General features: G+C 43.4%; 1 protein-coding gene across 2 annotated transcripts in view; it reads right to left on the reverse strand.

Annotated features, from left to right (window-relative positions):
• NOSTRIN (nitric oxide synthase trafficking) overlaps positions 1-16383 on the reverse strand; it is a 743535-nt gene that overhangs the window by 76682 nt on the left and 650470 nt on the right. For both annotated transcript variants that reach the window (XM_078681620.1, XM_078681621.1), the window contains one exon: positions 4205-4288. In XM_078681620.1, the coding sequence (XP_078537746.1) occupies positions 4205-4288 (84 nt within the window). The remainder of the gene's footprint in view (positions 1-4204; positions 4289-16383) is intronic.

A 16383-nucleotide genomic window follows, 5' to 3' on the forward strand; every position in this document is an offset into this window, starting at 1 on the left:
GAAACAAAATAAGCGACAAATTAAGGAGGGAGGGTGCAGGTTTGAATATGAAGGTTGTACCACATGAGGAAAAGGAGAACGGGTTGTTTTGGGTCAAGGACAGAAAATGGAGGTGTCCATTGAGAGGGGTAGCGTTCAGCTATGTCTTTTTAGCGGGAAAAGGTTGATTTTACAAAAACGTCATGAATGCACACCAATGTTTGCGTGGAACTGGGAAGCCATACTCTAACTCTTATGTTTTGCATTGATAGATAAACACAACCCCTGACGAAGGGCCGGAAGTTAGGCCCGAAATGCATTGGGTAAAAGACTTGTGTTTGTGGATAAATCTTATGTACACTGTCACGATGAAGGATAAGGCTTGGATTAGCATTTCTGCACCGTTTAAGACAAAAGTGAAGATATAAGCGCCTCTCTAGTGACTTGTGAAAAAACAGGACGAAATTATGAACTTGTGGAATAGTTTGAAAAATAAAAGGATTCAGCAAAGAGAAATATTAAAGTTGTTGGTATTATTGCGATGCAACGCGATTTAATGCTGTGCACCCGGCATGGCGCGAGTTACCGCCCTGTTCTAGTGGATGTTTCAAATTGACGTAGTTGTGGCGGACTACATTTTCCGGGTAGCACGCAGAAAACGCGAAAAAGAAAGAACACCATGGAATTAAGGAACACAACTATTAAAAGAAAGGTGTGCACTCTGACATTTTTTCAGTGAAGTATACACAGCTGGGGCAGGAGCTTTAAGATGACTAAGATAAGAATGGCTTAGCTGTATATGGCCTGATGAAAGAGGCTTTGGTTGGTAGAAATCAAACGATGTGGTGGGAGTTCTAGAGTGTCAGGCCCTATATTGGAACACATATTCATTTATATGTGTGTCTTTTTTTTAAATGCGGCATGCAAAAGGTGTGGAAGTAGGAAAATTATGTGTATATAGCTGTAGACAAGTTCGTACATGGAAGATAATCTGATTTACCTAGTAGACTAAAGTGAGAGTTTTGAATTGGATCCTGAAGGGGATTCAGTAAATGGCAACTCGGCCGGATTAGAGATATTTTTTGTTCATGACTGAAGATCAAACTCTCCATTCATCTTTTCATTATTTTACACAAAACTATCAGAATAGCAGTAGAGAAAGCCTCCACAAGGAATAGGAATAGACTCCTGGTTCATAAGACAAAGGATAAGACTAAGCAAGTGGTGAGACTGATAACTACTTTTAATAACGCCTCACAGGCAATTCAAAGAATAGTACGCAGACACAGACATTGGCATCTAGTCAGGAATGATGTGGTGATTGGCAACCTGGTCAGCCCGGAACAGCATATCACATACCGCAGAAAGAGGGAACAGGTGGTCAGACTGAGGCAAGAGAGGTGCAGAAAGAGGGAAGAGGGTTGTCAAAAAAGGCAAGAGGGGTGGAAAAAGAAGCATCAGAGGTGCAGAAAGAGACAAGAGAAGTGTAAAAAGAGGCAAGAAAGGTGCAGAAACAGGCAGGAGAGGTGCAGAAAGAGGGACGAGGGGTGCAGAAAGAGGCAAGAGGGGTACAGGAAGAAGCAAGTGAGGTACAGAAAGTGGAAGAGATAAGCAGAAAGAGGCAAAAGAAGTGCAGAAATAAAGAAAGTTGTAAAAAGAAGCAACAGAAATACAGAAAGTGGCAAGAGAGGCACATGAAGAAGCAAGAGTGGTTTGCACACCATTAGTACAAATGTAACATCCACATTTAGCAATAAGTAATAGGTGACCATTTTAGGTTTGCAAAGGGCCTTCCACCACACTGTAACACTTGTCAATGCATTTTTGGTAGCGTTTGTGCAGTTTGAGCTCTCCAAAACACATAAACCCACTCTACATAATTCCTGTACACTAAGTACCTCATACTTTCTGTCCACATCAAAGTGAAAGTCTATCCACATAATTTCACTGCACATCATACCACAAAATTCCACTACACACAACCTACATCCATTCCACTCCAAGAAACATTAGTAAAACACTTTTACATTTACAATGCCAATAGCTCTAGCACATGCAAATGTGAAACCTATTACATTACAAATGCTTCTTTAACTAGTAGTTGCATTTGCAGAGAGGTGGAGAAAGAGTGCTGGACCCCCAACCAGGGCTCAGGAAATCAGCTGTGTAGGACACACAAGAGGTACCAGGAGGGCTTCTTGGTCTCCAAAGTCCCTTAGGAGTAAAGTTGACTTTATCCCCCAACAAGTACTGTGCCAGGAGGCGTATTTGCAGAGTGGTGGATAAAGGTGAGTGTGGCCTCCAAAGACCTCTTAGCAATCCCACTATGTTGGACTTAGTGGAGGTAACAGGAGGGGTAGTTGGCTCCCAAGGACAACCTTGGAGACCAACTACCCCACCTATTACCTCCAGTAAGTGCCACACAGCAGGATTTCTAAGTTCTCATAGCAGGCCATGCCCCCTTTCCCCACTACTCTGCAAACGCGCTCCCTAGCGCGCTCTTGGATGGGGATTAAAGTCCACTTCGCTGTATCTAGAAGACTTAATCCCCCAACCCACAACGCACCAGGAGGTGCGTTTGCAGTGTGCTGCAGGGAGGGGGTGGGGTCTACGGTGAGATGCCGTTTCTTTTCCCCTTTTTTTGAAGTTGAAAAGGGGGCTGTGAGGCCCCCCTTCTCTCAATATGTTCTGGGCCCTGGAGACCCCATCCCCCAGGGCCTGTCACTATTCATAAAAATAAATAAAAAATTCGGCCCCAGTGACCCCATCCCCCGGGGCATGACCACATACTAAATTTTTTTCCAATCTTATTTTTAAGGAGGGGGGCCATCAAAAGGCAATTATTGGCCCGGAGACCCCACCCCCCAGTGCATGCCTCGTTTTTATTTTTTTTATTTTTTTGTGGGGTTCGTGTAGCCCCCTTTTCCTGGTCCACTTCTGGCCCCGGGGACACCATCCCCCAGGCCTGGCCTCAGCATTGGCGGTTCCCCCCACGGTCCCAGCCGGCTCCCCGCCTCCTGCGAGAGCCGGCATTGCTTTTGGACAAGGGCAGCTGATGACATGCAGCTCCCCTTGTCCAAAAGCAATTCTGCTTTCTTTGTGGAAGCGAGAGCAGGGTTCCTGCTCTCGCTTCCACAAAGCAAAGCAGAAATTTGCAATGCTCCCACCCGCCATTGCAAACTGCAATGTTCCGGGATGGGCAAGCCATGACTTTGCTGGAGCCGGCCCTGGAAGGTTGTGGTGCCCAGGGCCATAGAGGGCCGCATGGCCCCCGTTCCTTCGTATGAAGATCAACGGAGAGGTGGTGGTCCCCAGGGCAGTGTGGGGAGGGGTATGAGCACCACCCACACTTTCTAAATTTATATTTAAGCCCGGGGAGGTGGCAGTCCCTGGGGCTTGGGGGGCCCACGATGCCCCCTGCATATAATTACAGATGCCCCGGACAGCATGGGGGTGCAGGAGCCCTCCAGGGGCTGCAGGGGGCTCATTCAATGGTGGAGGGCCTGCCAGCTGGCCAGTGGCGGGCCCTCCGCCATCATACTGCTGTTTTACCCCTGCCATATTATGATGCCGGGGGAATTGTTACTTAGGTGTGGCAGTTATAAAGACCGCCCGCCACGGTTCCGACAGGCGGTCCTTTTCCGACTGCATGTCTGAACGAAAAGATTGGGTAACATTGCAACAGTGCCTTGCAGGCACCGCCGTGAGGATTATGATATCCCTTTCCTCCATTCATTTTGTGGTGGATAACCCGCTGCAAAACAAATTTGCGAAACAGATTTCGGGGCCCGTAGCGGGCCCTCCTCAATCCCAGATGCAGGTACATGTACCCTGGGGGGTCCATATCCATGCACAATGTGGTAGGCATCGCAGGATGCCTGCCATGTACTGCAATAATGTGTCTGCACCCTCTATTTTACATTGTGGCGGAAGCTGCTGACCACATCCCCCCACAATGTAAAATATAGGTGATGCGACCGCTGTGGTGGCGGTCGCATCGTGATTAGGATTGCGGACGGACTTTAGTCAGTCCGCCGTCATAATGAGCCCCTAAGTGTGGTGTAGTAAATGACCCAAGTAAAACTTTAAAACACCCTCCAGATGATTTGTAGGCCATCTTACATTGAAAGACATAGTAATTCAGGGAAGTGCAAATCGACTCTGAATGCAACAGTTCAAAACCCTTAAAAAGAAATTTTAACACATTTTGAAGTACCTAATTTACCTTGCATGAAACTAAGTTCATCTTCTCTTTCAGCTTGATATGTATACATGGCTCGACAGGAAAAACTTAAGAGAACACCGTCTCCTAAAGAAAAAAACAGATTGAAACACTTACCACAATTAAGAAAGTATTCATTAAATTACATATTTCGAGCATTGGCGAGGTAAAGAACATTATTGAGGCACTAATAAAAGTTTTTGCAGTAAACATTTACATATATATGGAACTGTATAGAAGCAGCCCAAAAATCAATATCAATTGCCACATTTACATTAAAAAACATTCCTATTTAGTGCCAAAGTAAGAACATATAATTCAGCTAGGGGTTCCTAGTTTGGTGGAAGTGGTGCACCACTATAAATTAACTGATGAATTTAGGAAATCCCCGAGCCTTACAGTCATTTCTGCAGCTTTTCTGTAGCTTCCATGGTTTAGCCTCTCTCTGTCAATCCCTCTTGTCCTTACCCACATATCTGCAGATATCTAGATGGAATGTACTCCAAGGATGTGTTATGATGGCTTGCTTTTTACAGTTTAGTCTGTGAAGCTCTTAGGTATACAGAGGAGAGAGATGCAGGCTTATTAGCCATTTGCCTCTTAGGAGAAAGATGTTGTGAATGTACCACATATGAATGAAGATAAAACTATATGAAGATTAATGAGGCATGTATTACATGGTATGGTCAGTTTCAAGACCAGTACATTAGTACTGTTCAAGGAGACTGCATGCAAAGAAGCCCTATTGGATATTTCTTCGTGCCAATAATTTCAAAGGGAGAGGGTGTGAGAAGACTTTGATGCACTTTCAATAATTTTTCTTCATGTGCACATGATTTAGACTTGCATTCTTAAATTAAGAGTAGTTTACTAATTCCAAGTACGAACCGAATGGTTCCTAAAAATATCAGCAATGCCAACTACTCGGTTAACACTGTGATTACTAAAGAGCCAAATAAGGTTCACCAGATGAACTATCTTAAATACCACCACACAAGTGAGGAGCTTGCAGACTTTGTATCTCTTAACTAGTAATAGAATGCTTGCAAACCTAATATTCCCAAATCACCAACACCACAGCAGAAAGCAAATACAATAGCAAAAGTTCCAGGTTTACCTGCAAGACATGGGGATAAATGTCTCAAAATTCATGTATATACATGGCGGTTTGATGGAGGTAGGAGGTAGGTCAACTTTAGGTGCCAAAGGTATAAAGGGGCAATCACTCAGGAACATGTAGGGCTTGGAGCAGACCACGAATGTCCCTGGAAAGGGCTAGCTGACTTGCAAACTGCATCCTGGACTACCACTTATGACAGACAGCAAACAAAAAGAACACAACTATTTAAATTTGGCACTGGGTATGCTGACCAGACTGAATCTCAAACATACGTACTTGATAAAATACAGGTATTAATGGCTGCCGTGTACGCATTCGCCAGTGTAATGCAGGAAGACTCTGGCACATTTCTCTACACTATCCTCTAGCTCCCGAGCGAATTACTATCAAAGAATTGTTTGTGATTGGAAGCTTATCATTGTATACATTTGCAGTAAATCTTCGTCCAGTGTGGATTTGCTGTCCTACAGATAATGGAGTCTGTTTTTATGCACATTATAGATCGCTTGAAGTGGGTTTGGAAACATATGCATTATCCATACCTCCTTTTTGTTTTTATCATAGCGGTGCTCCTTTTACCTGAGCTGCAGCCAGGTGAGGTGAAGCCATACCCTCCTACCTACTAGGTAAGCAGGGATATACAGATAATGTACACATGGGGTTAGTTGTAGTACTAGTGACTGATACTGACTTACTAGCAATTGATGCTATGTTTGGATGTTAAATAACAATGACACCGACAACCTTTGTTCTTTGTCCTTTTCTCCTTTCTATGGCATGAAACCAACACTATCGCGTTTATACGATCTAGTGAACAGGAGGAGAAAACCAGATGTACCTAGGATTACCAGGTGACATGGTTTACAATTAGTTTTTTAATATATATTTTCTCACCCTTTGCAGTAGCGAATTTATGATTAGGTCCTGACGAAGGCAGAGGACAGTTGTGTCCAGTTTGTCTGCTGAAACATGTTGACCATGCATTCTCTGTAGCAGATATTTGTTCAAACTGCTACCTTTTGCACTGTTTTTAACCGTTGGAAGATTGAGAGGCACCATTACACTTTAACTCCTCTCATTTCTCCAATTTTAATCACATTATATTCCTTCTACACCACTTGATGCACTGCAATTCAGACAGCACACATCATTTCGATACCTAAAAAGATTTTCTTTACATCACTTGTTTTGCACCTTCGAACACACACACCTAGTTCTGATGGTTGTAACTGTGAGCTCCTTGGTGTGAGGAGACCCAGATGATGACAAGGGCAGTATCGGACAGCGAATGATGGGAATCTTTATGCACTTTGAGATATCCTGGTTTGCCTCGGACACACACTTCTAATATTTTGCTATTATATTTAGTTTTGTTGGTTCGTGCCATTGTCAGGTTGAAGGCTCTTCTTACCTGAGACCCATGGGCACTTTATGTTTTCTAAGTATTCTGATGGGGGCTGTGTCCATGCTAGGTCTATAAATATGCCCTAGGACCCTCTTTCAGTGGTGTGTTCTGATGTTCTTGAGCAGCTGAGGCTGCGGGTCCCCTTTTTTGTAATGCCTTTCATTTAGTGGATAGGCCCACACCCTCTCAAATTAGATGGTGTTTTTCTTAATCTATAGTGTGCTCTAATCTAGATTCTTGTTATACTGACGGACTTTTTCTGTGATACAATGGCTACGAACTGGGGTTTAGCATTCAATGACACTGAGGTCCAATCGATCTTACTAGATAACCCGAGTATACTCAATACCGTACCAACAGTAGTCAGTAGCAATGAGAACGAGTGGGCGAAAGTGCTAGTGTTAAAAAAAAACACTCACATACTACTGTACATGGGGTCATTATGGCCGAATATCTACGGGGCCCTACAGGCCTGATAGTTAACAATGCCCGAGGGTCTTATTAGATGATAAGGACTTTCTGAAGGACTGGTCATTGGTAGCCTGGAGGTGCGCAAGAGACTGGCTTATCCTGATAATAAAAACAGCTAAAAGGGTGGCTGATAAGATCCTTGTAGAAATCCAGGTCCTAGAATCACAAATAAAGACAACTATAACCAGTACACTCTTCAAGAAAAGTCAGGAGGGGACTAATAAGAATAATAAAGAATTTAAAGATTCTATTCTCTTCACTAAACTTAAAAAATTCAAAAAAGATCTAACCAGGTTCTCTACTGAGAGGATATATCCCTATTCTAGCGATACTTATGTCCCGCAAGTATTCAACCGGAATGGACGGAGAGGAGGATCGACCTATGGGACATCTAGCTCCGAAGATATCTCGAGTGACTCAGACTCTTCCAATAGAAGTAACACATCTACTAGAAGTCGAGGAAGAGGCAATCAACAAAGGTGGAGAGGCAATAATCAAAACCAGTTTTCACAATGGTGGCAACCGAACCCTTGGGCATACGGTGGCCCTGTTTTCCCACAACAGATGGGACCTTTTAGCCCACAACAATTTCCATCTGATTTCAACATGCAGCCTTTTTTAGGTTTTGGCCAAGGCAGGTTGAGGGGCAGACGACGGGCACAGCGAGGGCAAGTCCATTGGAGCCCTCTCCCACCCTCAATGGACTTGAGGAGCGGGAATAAGATACCGCAGGAACAAGCGGGACCGAGTGCCGGGACAGCCTCGTGATGAACCTTAGTACCAGGATCCTCACAAGAAATGAAGAGACAGTACTCAATACAGGTTTGGGATTTGTAGCCACACATGTAGGCGACCCTTTCCAGACATGCATTGAGATGGCAAAAAAAATTCGCAAAGTAAGACTTCACTTTTTCTTTGCTAAAAATGCCAAAAAAGGAACTGATACAATAGACATTAATACTGGTCTTAAGAAGCCATCGACCTTCAATCCACCCATAGTGGGTCTGCCTGCGAAGGTTGTGGCATTCGAGCAAGCAGTATAAAGTGATATCTCTAGATTACACCAAGTGGAGAATCCCTCTTATGTCAATCTTCCAAAAATTTAGCAAAATGCCCTTCAGAGCCTCATGTCTGATGAGCAACTAACTATAAAACCAGCAGACAAGGGTGGTGCTATTATCCTTCTGGATACAACTACCTACCGGTCAGAGTGTCTTCGACAACTTCAGGATAAGAAATCGTACCTCCCTCTCACTGAAGACCCCATGGAAAGACTAGGAACCATCATTGGTCATATGATAGAAGAGGCACTCTCTGAAGGATGGATCACACCACAGGAAGCTATTTTTCTTCGCACCACCCATCCTCCTATGCCTTACTTCTATGTCCTGCCTAAGGTTCATAAAAAGCAGCGACCTCCCCCGGACGTCCCATAATATCAGGGATCAATTCAATTTTAGAAACTTTGTCTACTTTCGTAGACTATTTTTTACATCAAATGGTAAAGGAAATGCCTACGTTCCTTCAGGATACCAAAGACATCTTACGAATATTACCTGACATCGAATTCGACACCTAGACAGATCTCTTGGTGTCATTCGATGTGGAATCACTGTACACCTCGATCCCTCAGGATCACACCTTAGAGGTGGTAGCGACCTTGCTAAATGATAGAAACCTTGACTCAATTACCCCTGCCCATTTCATCATGAACTGCGCATGCCTTGCGATGAAGGAGAACTTATTCCGTTTCGAGGAGACCATTTATTTGCAGACATCAGGTACCAGCATGGGAAGCGTTTTTGCTCCAAGTTTAGCAAATCTTTATGTTCACCACTTCGAACAGGAGCACATTTTAACGCCTACCAATCCATACCGCAATGCGTTGCGGGTATGGAAACGTTATATTGACGATATATTCGTTGTTTAGCGTGGTACCATAGAAGACCTTCTGCTTTTTCTTCAGTGGATGAACAACAGGAAAAACTTTTTTCGCTTCACAGTTGAGTATGATCAACATCAGCTGGCTTTCCTTGATCTTCTCATATCGGATACACCTACTGGACTTGTGTCTGAACTGTATAAAAAACCTATGGCACACAACTCATTGCTGTGCTATGACAGCTGTCATCCTAGAGCTCTAAAAAACAACTTGCCGTACGGACAATTTCTACGTATTCAAAGGAATTGCTCGACTAAAGAAGCCTTTCAGGAGCATGCTCACACTCTGGAAAAACAGTTGAGATCGAGGAAGTATCCTAAGAAACTAGTACGCCAGTCATTGAAACGCGCGGCTAACAATAATCGGGAGGCACTCCTTGAACTTGCCATACCTAAACAAAACACTCAACGGTTGACATTTGTCAACACTTACAGTACGATGTCCAACCAGATACAAAAAATTGTCAGAAAACACTGGTCGATTCGGAATACTGGTTCAGATATTCTACCCCCCCCCCCCTCTGTTTGCATTTAAGCGGGATCCTAACTTGAAAGACAAGCTGGTACATAACAGACCTAAAAGTAAGATCCCATGAGCAGTCGGTACCCTCTGGACTTACCAGCCGTTGAGGGTCACCATCCTTGCAGCATGTGTGCTGCTTGTCCTCAAACATTTACATCAGTGACTATTGACATCGGCACAAGTCGTCCTTGGCAGCAAAGAAAATTCACTAATTGTAATAGTGATAAATTGATTTACATTATAACCTGCCCATGCCAACTTAGATACATAGGCATGACAACAAGGAACATTAAACTACGTATTTCAGAGCACAAGAGCACAATACGTTGCAGGAAACAGGCCACACGGCTTACGGGTAATTTCCTTGATGCAGGTCATGGGCCATCAGAATTTACATGGACCGTAGTAGAACAACCTTTCATCCCTAACCACATAGTTGACATCAGTAAATATCTTTTCTCGAAAGAACAGAAGAGGATATACAGACTAGGTACAGACAAAGAGGGTCTGAACGAGGGCATTCCCTGGATGTCACTATAAATTCAGTGTTGAGATCCATATGGGTTATGTCATTTGCTCGAATCTACTTCATTAATGTTACTTCTGTATTTTTTTTTCTCATTGTTTGGCACTGATGTACTGAGTATGCAGGGAATCAGGGCTCTGATTCCTGTTAGTATGTACATTATGACATAAAGAAGGTTTGTGTGTCTTATTATGTATGCTGTAGACGGCAACATCTCAACTAAAGTTCCTATGTCATTGGGTTTACATAACTGTGCGTCTGTGTGGATGTGATCACTATGCTGAAGTCTATCATTAGTCACACGATCACCAAGAATGAGGGACATAGAGAGAGCTTTAGTTGTCTTATTATGAGTAATGTCAATGGTAACATCATAACAATGTTATGATTGCACTGGTTGTATATAATCTGTGTGTCAAGAATCAACTATACTTTACCTATGATTGCTCTGGGATGCGATTAGATACCTGGTTCTTGTGTGGATATGATCATCATGCTGTAGCCGACCATTGGTCACATGATCACCTAGCTCCAGTGACCTTTCACTCTAACTAACAGTCTGGTAACACGGGGTCTGTGGGAACAAGACTACTCTTAACATGCTTACTGGGTTATACTATGACGCAACTGGGCGTCTCCAGACCAAGTGACTCGAGTGGGCTACTGCCGCGTAAGTCCAACACAACTGGGTTTGGATGATTATTCAGTTCCAGCAACTTTTTTATTCTAACAGGCTGGCAACATTGGGTCTCTGGGAATAAGACTTCTGTTCCCATGATTCCTTTATCACACTGTAACGTCACTGAGCGCCTCTGTACCATGTGACTTGTACTGAGGGATCATTACAATGAGGCTGATTTTATCGGGTCTGTTGTGGTCTGACTTTTCATCATATGTAGCTTCGAGCATACCGAGATGTGTCTGTGCGCTCCTTGATCGCGCTCGTGAAAACTTTAGAGTTTGTGACACAATAACCAAGTAGTAGGCACTTGTGCTACACATATTCTCACAGGAGCATAACAATTGTTTTTCTCACAGGAGCATAACGATTTACATCTGGTGAATTTAGTAGCAAGATTACACCACACAATTACGATCATACTGATTTATATTTAGTGAACCTAGTACCAAGATTATACTGCACGATTACGAGCCCAGTTTTACCAATATAGAAACTACACTTCCCATGATCCTTTGATACGTGCAATGACGCGCTCGTACGGCCTGCGATCACGTGACTACCGTGCCTCTTACACAGTGAATAAATATGGCGCCCAGACTTTGCCGGTTACCTCCCCGAGACGGTTCAGCTGCTCGCCAGGGGTACCGACGGAGAGGTAAGCCGGGTGGTGTCTGGGCGGGCGTCCGAATGGTGCGCTGTTGGTTTACTAACACTTATAGTTGAATTGTGTGCAGGTCGGGCTTGCGAGTTTTGCGTTATAGGCTCTAGCTGACTGATATCGGGTGCAACGTGCTTTTGTCTCCAGATACTTGTCTGTTAAATGGTTTGACACGCAAGGATGAGCCTTTTAACACGGGCTGTACTTGATAAAATACAGGTATTAATGGCTGCCGTGTATGCATTCGCCAGTGTAAGGCAGGAATACTCAGGCACATTTCTCTACACTATCCTCTAGCACCCGAGCGAATTACTATCAAAGAATCGTTAGTCATTGGAAGCTTATCATTGTATACACTTGCAGCAAATCTTCGTCCAGTGTGGAATTGCTGTCCTACACATAACGGAGTCTGTTTTTATGCACAGTATAGATCGCTTCAAGTGGGTTTGGAAACATATGCATTATAGATACCTCCTTTTTGTTTTTATCAGAGTGGTGCTCCTTTTATCTAAGACGCAGCCAGGTGAGGTGAAGCGATACCATCCTACCTACTAGGTAAGCAGGGATATACAGATAATGTACACATGGGGTTAGTTGTTGTACTAGTGACGGATACTGACTTACTAGCAATTGATGCTATGTTTGGATGCTAAATAACAATGACACAGACAAACTTTGTTCTTTGTCCTTTTCTCCTTTCTATGTCATGAAACCAACACTATCCTGTTTATACGATCTAGTGAACAGGAGGAGAAACCAGATGTACCTAGGATTACCAGGTGACATGGTCTCACCCTTTGCATTAGCGAATTTATGATTAGGTCCTGACGAAGGCAGAGGACAGTTGTGTCCAGTTTGTCTGCTGAAACATGTTGAATCATACATTCTAGTTAGCAGATATTTGTTCAAACTGCTACATTTTGCACTGTTTTTAACCATTGGAAGATTGAGAGGCACCATTAAACTTTAACCTCTTCCATGCTCATGACGGCTCCCGGCCGTCATGAGTCACGGTGGGCGTGTGCTGATGACGGCCGGGAGCCATCATGACCAAGCCCGCGATAGGAATGTCCAGCACTGCGGCGTAATTCGCGCCGCAGGGATGAGGTTAACTCCTCTCATTTCTCCAATTTTAATCACATTATTTTCCTACTACACCACTTGATGCACTGCAATTCAGTCAGCACACATCATTTCGATACCTAAAAAGATTTTCGTTACATCACTTGTTTTGTACCATCGAACACACACACCTAGTTCTGATGGTTGTAACTGTGAGCTCCTTGGTGTGAGGAGACCCAGATGATGACAAGGGCGGTATCGGACAGCGACTGATGGGTATCTTTATGCACTTTGAGATATCCTGGTTTGCCTCAGACACACACTTCTAATATTTTGCTATTATATTTAGTTTTGTTGGTTCGTGCCATTGTCAGGTTGAAGGCTCTTCTTATCTGAGACCCATGGGTATTTTTTGTTTTATAGGACCAGACTGAATCACCACCATCTGAAATGTTCTTGCAGCGTTCATTATGTCAGGCTTTATTTTTTTTTTATTTTCACATTATCTCTGTCTCCTTTCACTGTTGTGGCATGTGGGGGTCACAGTGGATATTTGCAAACATCTGTGTAAGTCAAGATAAATCTTCAGAATCCCTATCTGACCGAATAGTTTGGTGGGCAGCAGACTTAGGTTCCCAGGTTCTCAGGACTCCCTAGACTGGCTGAGAGGTTTACACAGAGGATTGGGAGTAGCAGCTAGGCAGGAAGCAGATATTCAAGAGTGCCTTAGGCTTAGTGCTTTCAAGTGGAAATGTGGATCAATCTTATTCCAGCCACAATGGGCACACTAAGGACCAACCACAGAAAATGATCAGTGAGATGTTAGGCAGATTCTCTTTATGTACACGTAGTTGGCCGAAGCCACACTCTAAATGAATGGACAGAATATTTCACAGGTTCATCGTGTCAATCTGGGGGTCAAGCTTCTGTCCTAAAAGAGCAGGGTGCATAGCTTCTGGTGCAGAGGCTCAGTCGAATCCTTCAAAGGGTCTTCTATCGGAAAGCTTTGTCCATTCTCTCCAGAGGACCTCAAACAAAGGGGGGAGAACCAAGAAAATGAGTATTGTTTTATCAGCATCACTCAACCTCAAACTTACAAATGTGATTTCAACATTATGACGAATATTCACAAACATTTATGGGTGAACTTAACTTCTGCTTATAGTTAGATTTGATGTTCCATTCGTGATAATGAATGCACATCAATGTTTGCCAGGCACTATGCTTGGCAGCACTGGTACAACTTGTCCTTTGGAAAGGGAGCCAATGTTGACTGATGTCGCTCGAGGTGAAGTTTGATGATACCAGACCACGAGCAGTGACAATATCCAGCTGAGTGGAACATATTGCAGCAGGAAATTGGGGTTGCAAAGCTCTGTGTGAGAACAACAGCTAATAGTTGCTGGTGTTGTAAGGGGAGAAACAAAAAGCAGGAGACTGCATAGAGAGTGGGTTAGAGACTGGGGTGGAGACATTGGAAGGTTCCTGAGTCCCAGAGCTGGGGCCTTTGCTGAGACAAGGGCTCCAGGTAGGAGGCAAAATAGTGCCAGTCCATCTGCTGCCCTGAATAGCAGGTTATTTTGTATTAAGGTGTGCAAGCTTGCAAAGTTTAAAAAACTATGCACAGCTGTACGTATACTTCACAACTTCGCCTACCCCTAACTTCAACAAAGAAATGAACCAGTAAAGCACCTACGTGGTGCCAGTCAGTATAACCACAGTCTGTTAAAATTATCTGTGAATGTGATGCCGTTGCTCTTTGTCCCCAGTATTCACACAAAAGAACAAGAAGACAATGTACAGCGCACATAGAAAGTGTGTGTATACAAAAACACACAGCTTAAGTCCATTAGTAATACAGAGCTATAGCAAGTAGGGATTAACACGCCCCATAGGATTTAAACAACCCAGTCAGAAGGATAACAAGAAATGCCATGATGCAAGTATAAAGTAATGTTTTGATGAAAATGAGAGGTGGACATTTCACCACACCACATTCGCAATGCGTATCTGGAGTAGGGGTGTTGACATTTCGCCTAATATGTTTTTGTTTTATTACACAAAGGTTTGGCAAAATGAAATCTAGCTTTTCAAAATGCTGCATTTCATGTTATAGTGTGAAATGCACCCTTGAGTCCATTTTTGGCACAAGCACGCATTTAAATGAAGCACTGCGAACAACAGCTGCTTGCGTTCTGTTCATGGTAAATGTTTAGCACGAATGGCATGCTTTGTGGCAAATCTTTACCATGAATGGCACAAAAGTATGCAAAGCTATGCAATGGCATAATTGTGGGAACTCCGCATAACAAGCGTAATGAGAAGTTCCTGAAATTAAGCGAATTACACCAGCGTAATTTACATTTCACCCAGGGAGCCTAATCAGGAGCATTGTGCTCTGTTGTGAAGACCCCATGATTGGGATATGTGTATTTGAACAGGCTTGATATTGGTAGCGCAAATGTAAACATTGATGCTTAGCAGCAGAGACAATTAGTTACCCTTTGCATTAAACGTTTGCCTGTGACCCCTAGAGTCAGTCATAGTATTTACCTAGCAAAACCAAAGGGGATGATGGACGGAGTGTTGAACACAGGGTCAGACTGATTTGCATATGGTCATGTCTGAACTGGGGTGGCAGAGTGAACTAAAGAATGATGATGGATTAAACATGGCCATATGCAAATCAGTCTGACCCTGTGCCTCATGGGAACAGTCCAGCCCGAACTGCCAAGCCATGTCTTCCCTGGTCCTGAAACAAGCATCCTGGGACCGGTTTCCGCATATGGCCATGTCTGAACTGGGGTGGTGGAGTGAGCTAAAGAATGATGATGGATTAAATCCAGATCAGTTGACTGGGGTGAGTGCTTGCAATGTTCAACACTCCGTCCATCATCCCCTTTGGTTTTGCATAGTATTTACGTAGCCTGGCTGAGCATAACAATTCTCTTAACCAGAAATTATACTTGCCCTTTTGATCTGCATTAGAAGGCTTGATGTTATGTGTCTGAATATCATTGCTGAGATCTGCAGAATGAGTGCCCTGTTATTTATGAGGACCAAACTTGGAGTACCAATTTACCAGTCATGGTACTATAGCTAAGTCCATATGAAGGAATGGCAAATTAATATTTCTGAGTACCCGGCTAAAAGGGCCTAACTGGAATCTTTAGGTGAGAATTTACACTCTCAGAAATTTTCCAAAGAAGTTCCACCTGAACATCATGATACCCTGCTGTCCGTCAAGAGAAGAAGGACCCAAAATCCCAAAATCATATACTGATCGTCTGTCAGAATTATACACAGGAGAACAGTAAGATTTTAAGTTACTCCCTAGGATTCGTGTATAGTAGCCAGGTCAGCGCCCTTCCATAGACTCAGGGAGTCATATTCGCTGTGTAAATGTTGACACTCATGTGAAAGCAATAAGACATGCCATTTCAGATCGGAAATACTAATGAGAGGAGTGCAGTCCTCAAAGATGGTGTGGACATCTTCCAGGATGAAAGGTCAGTTGCCAGTAGTATTGCCCATGTATAAGATGGCAATGAAAAAAGGATTAAAGTTTGCATTATGAGTGGCCTATTGACCCCAATTTGCCTCATTACAGCAGTCACTATCTGAGTTGGGATTATCAGTTCCTCAGAGACACTGCATCCCTCTTTAAATCCCTCCTGACATTTCATAAAGGAAGAGCTTGGAGAAAGGTGAGGGTAAAAAAGTCCTGGTATTCAGGAAAAAACTGTATTATTGTCTAGATGCCCAAAAATGTTTAGCGTTTTCACGGTTCGATT

This window comes from Lissotriton helveticus, chromosome 3_1, assembly GCF_964261635.1.
Source record: "Lissotriton helveticus chromosome 3_1, aLisHel1.1, whole genome shotgun sequence".
NCBI classification, from domain to species: Eukaryota; Metazoa; Chordata; class Amphibia; order Caudata; family Salamandridae; genus Lissotriton; species Lissotriton helveticus.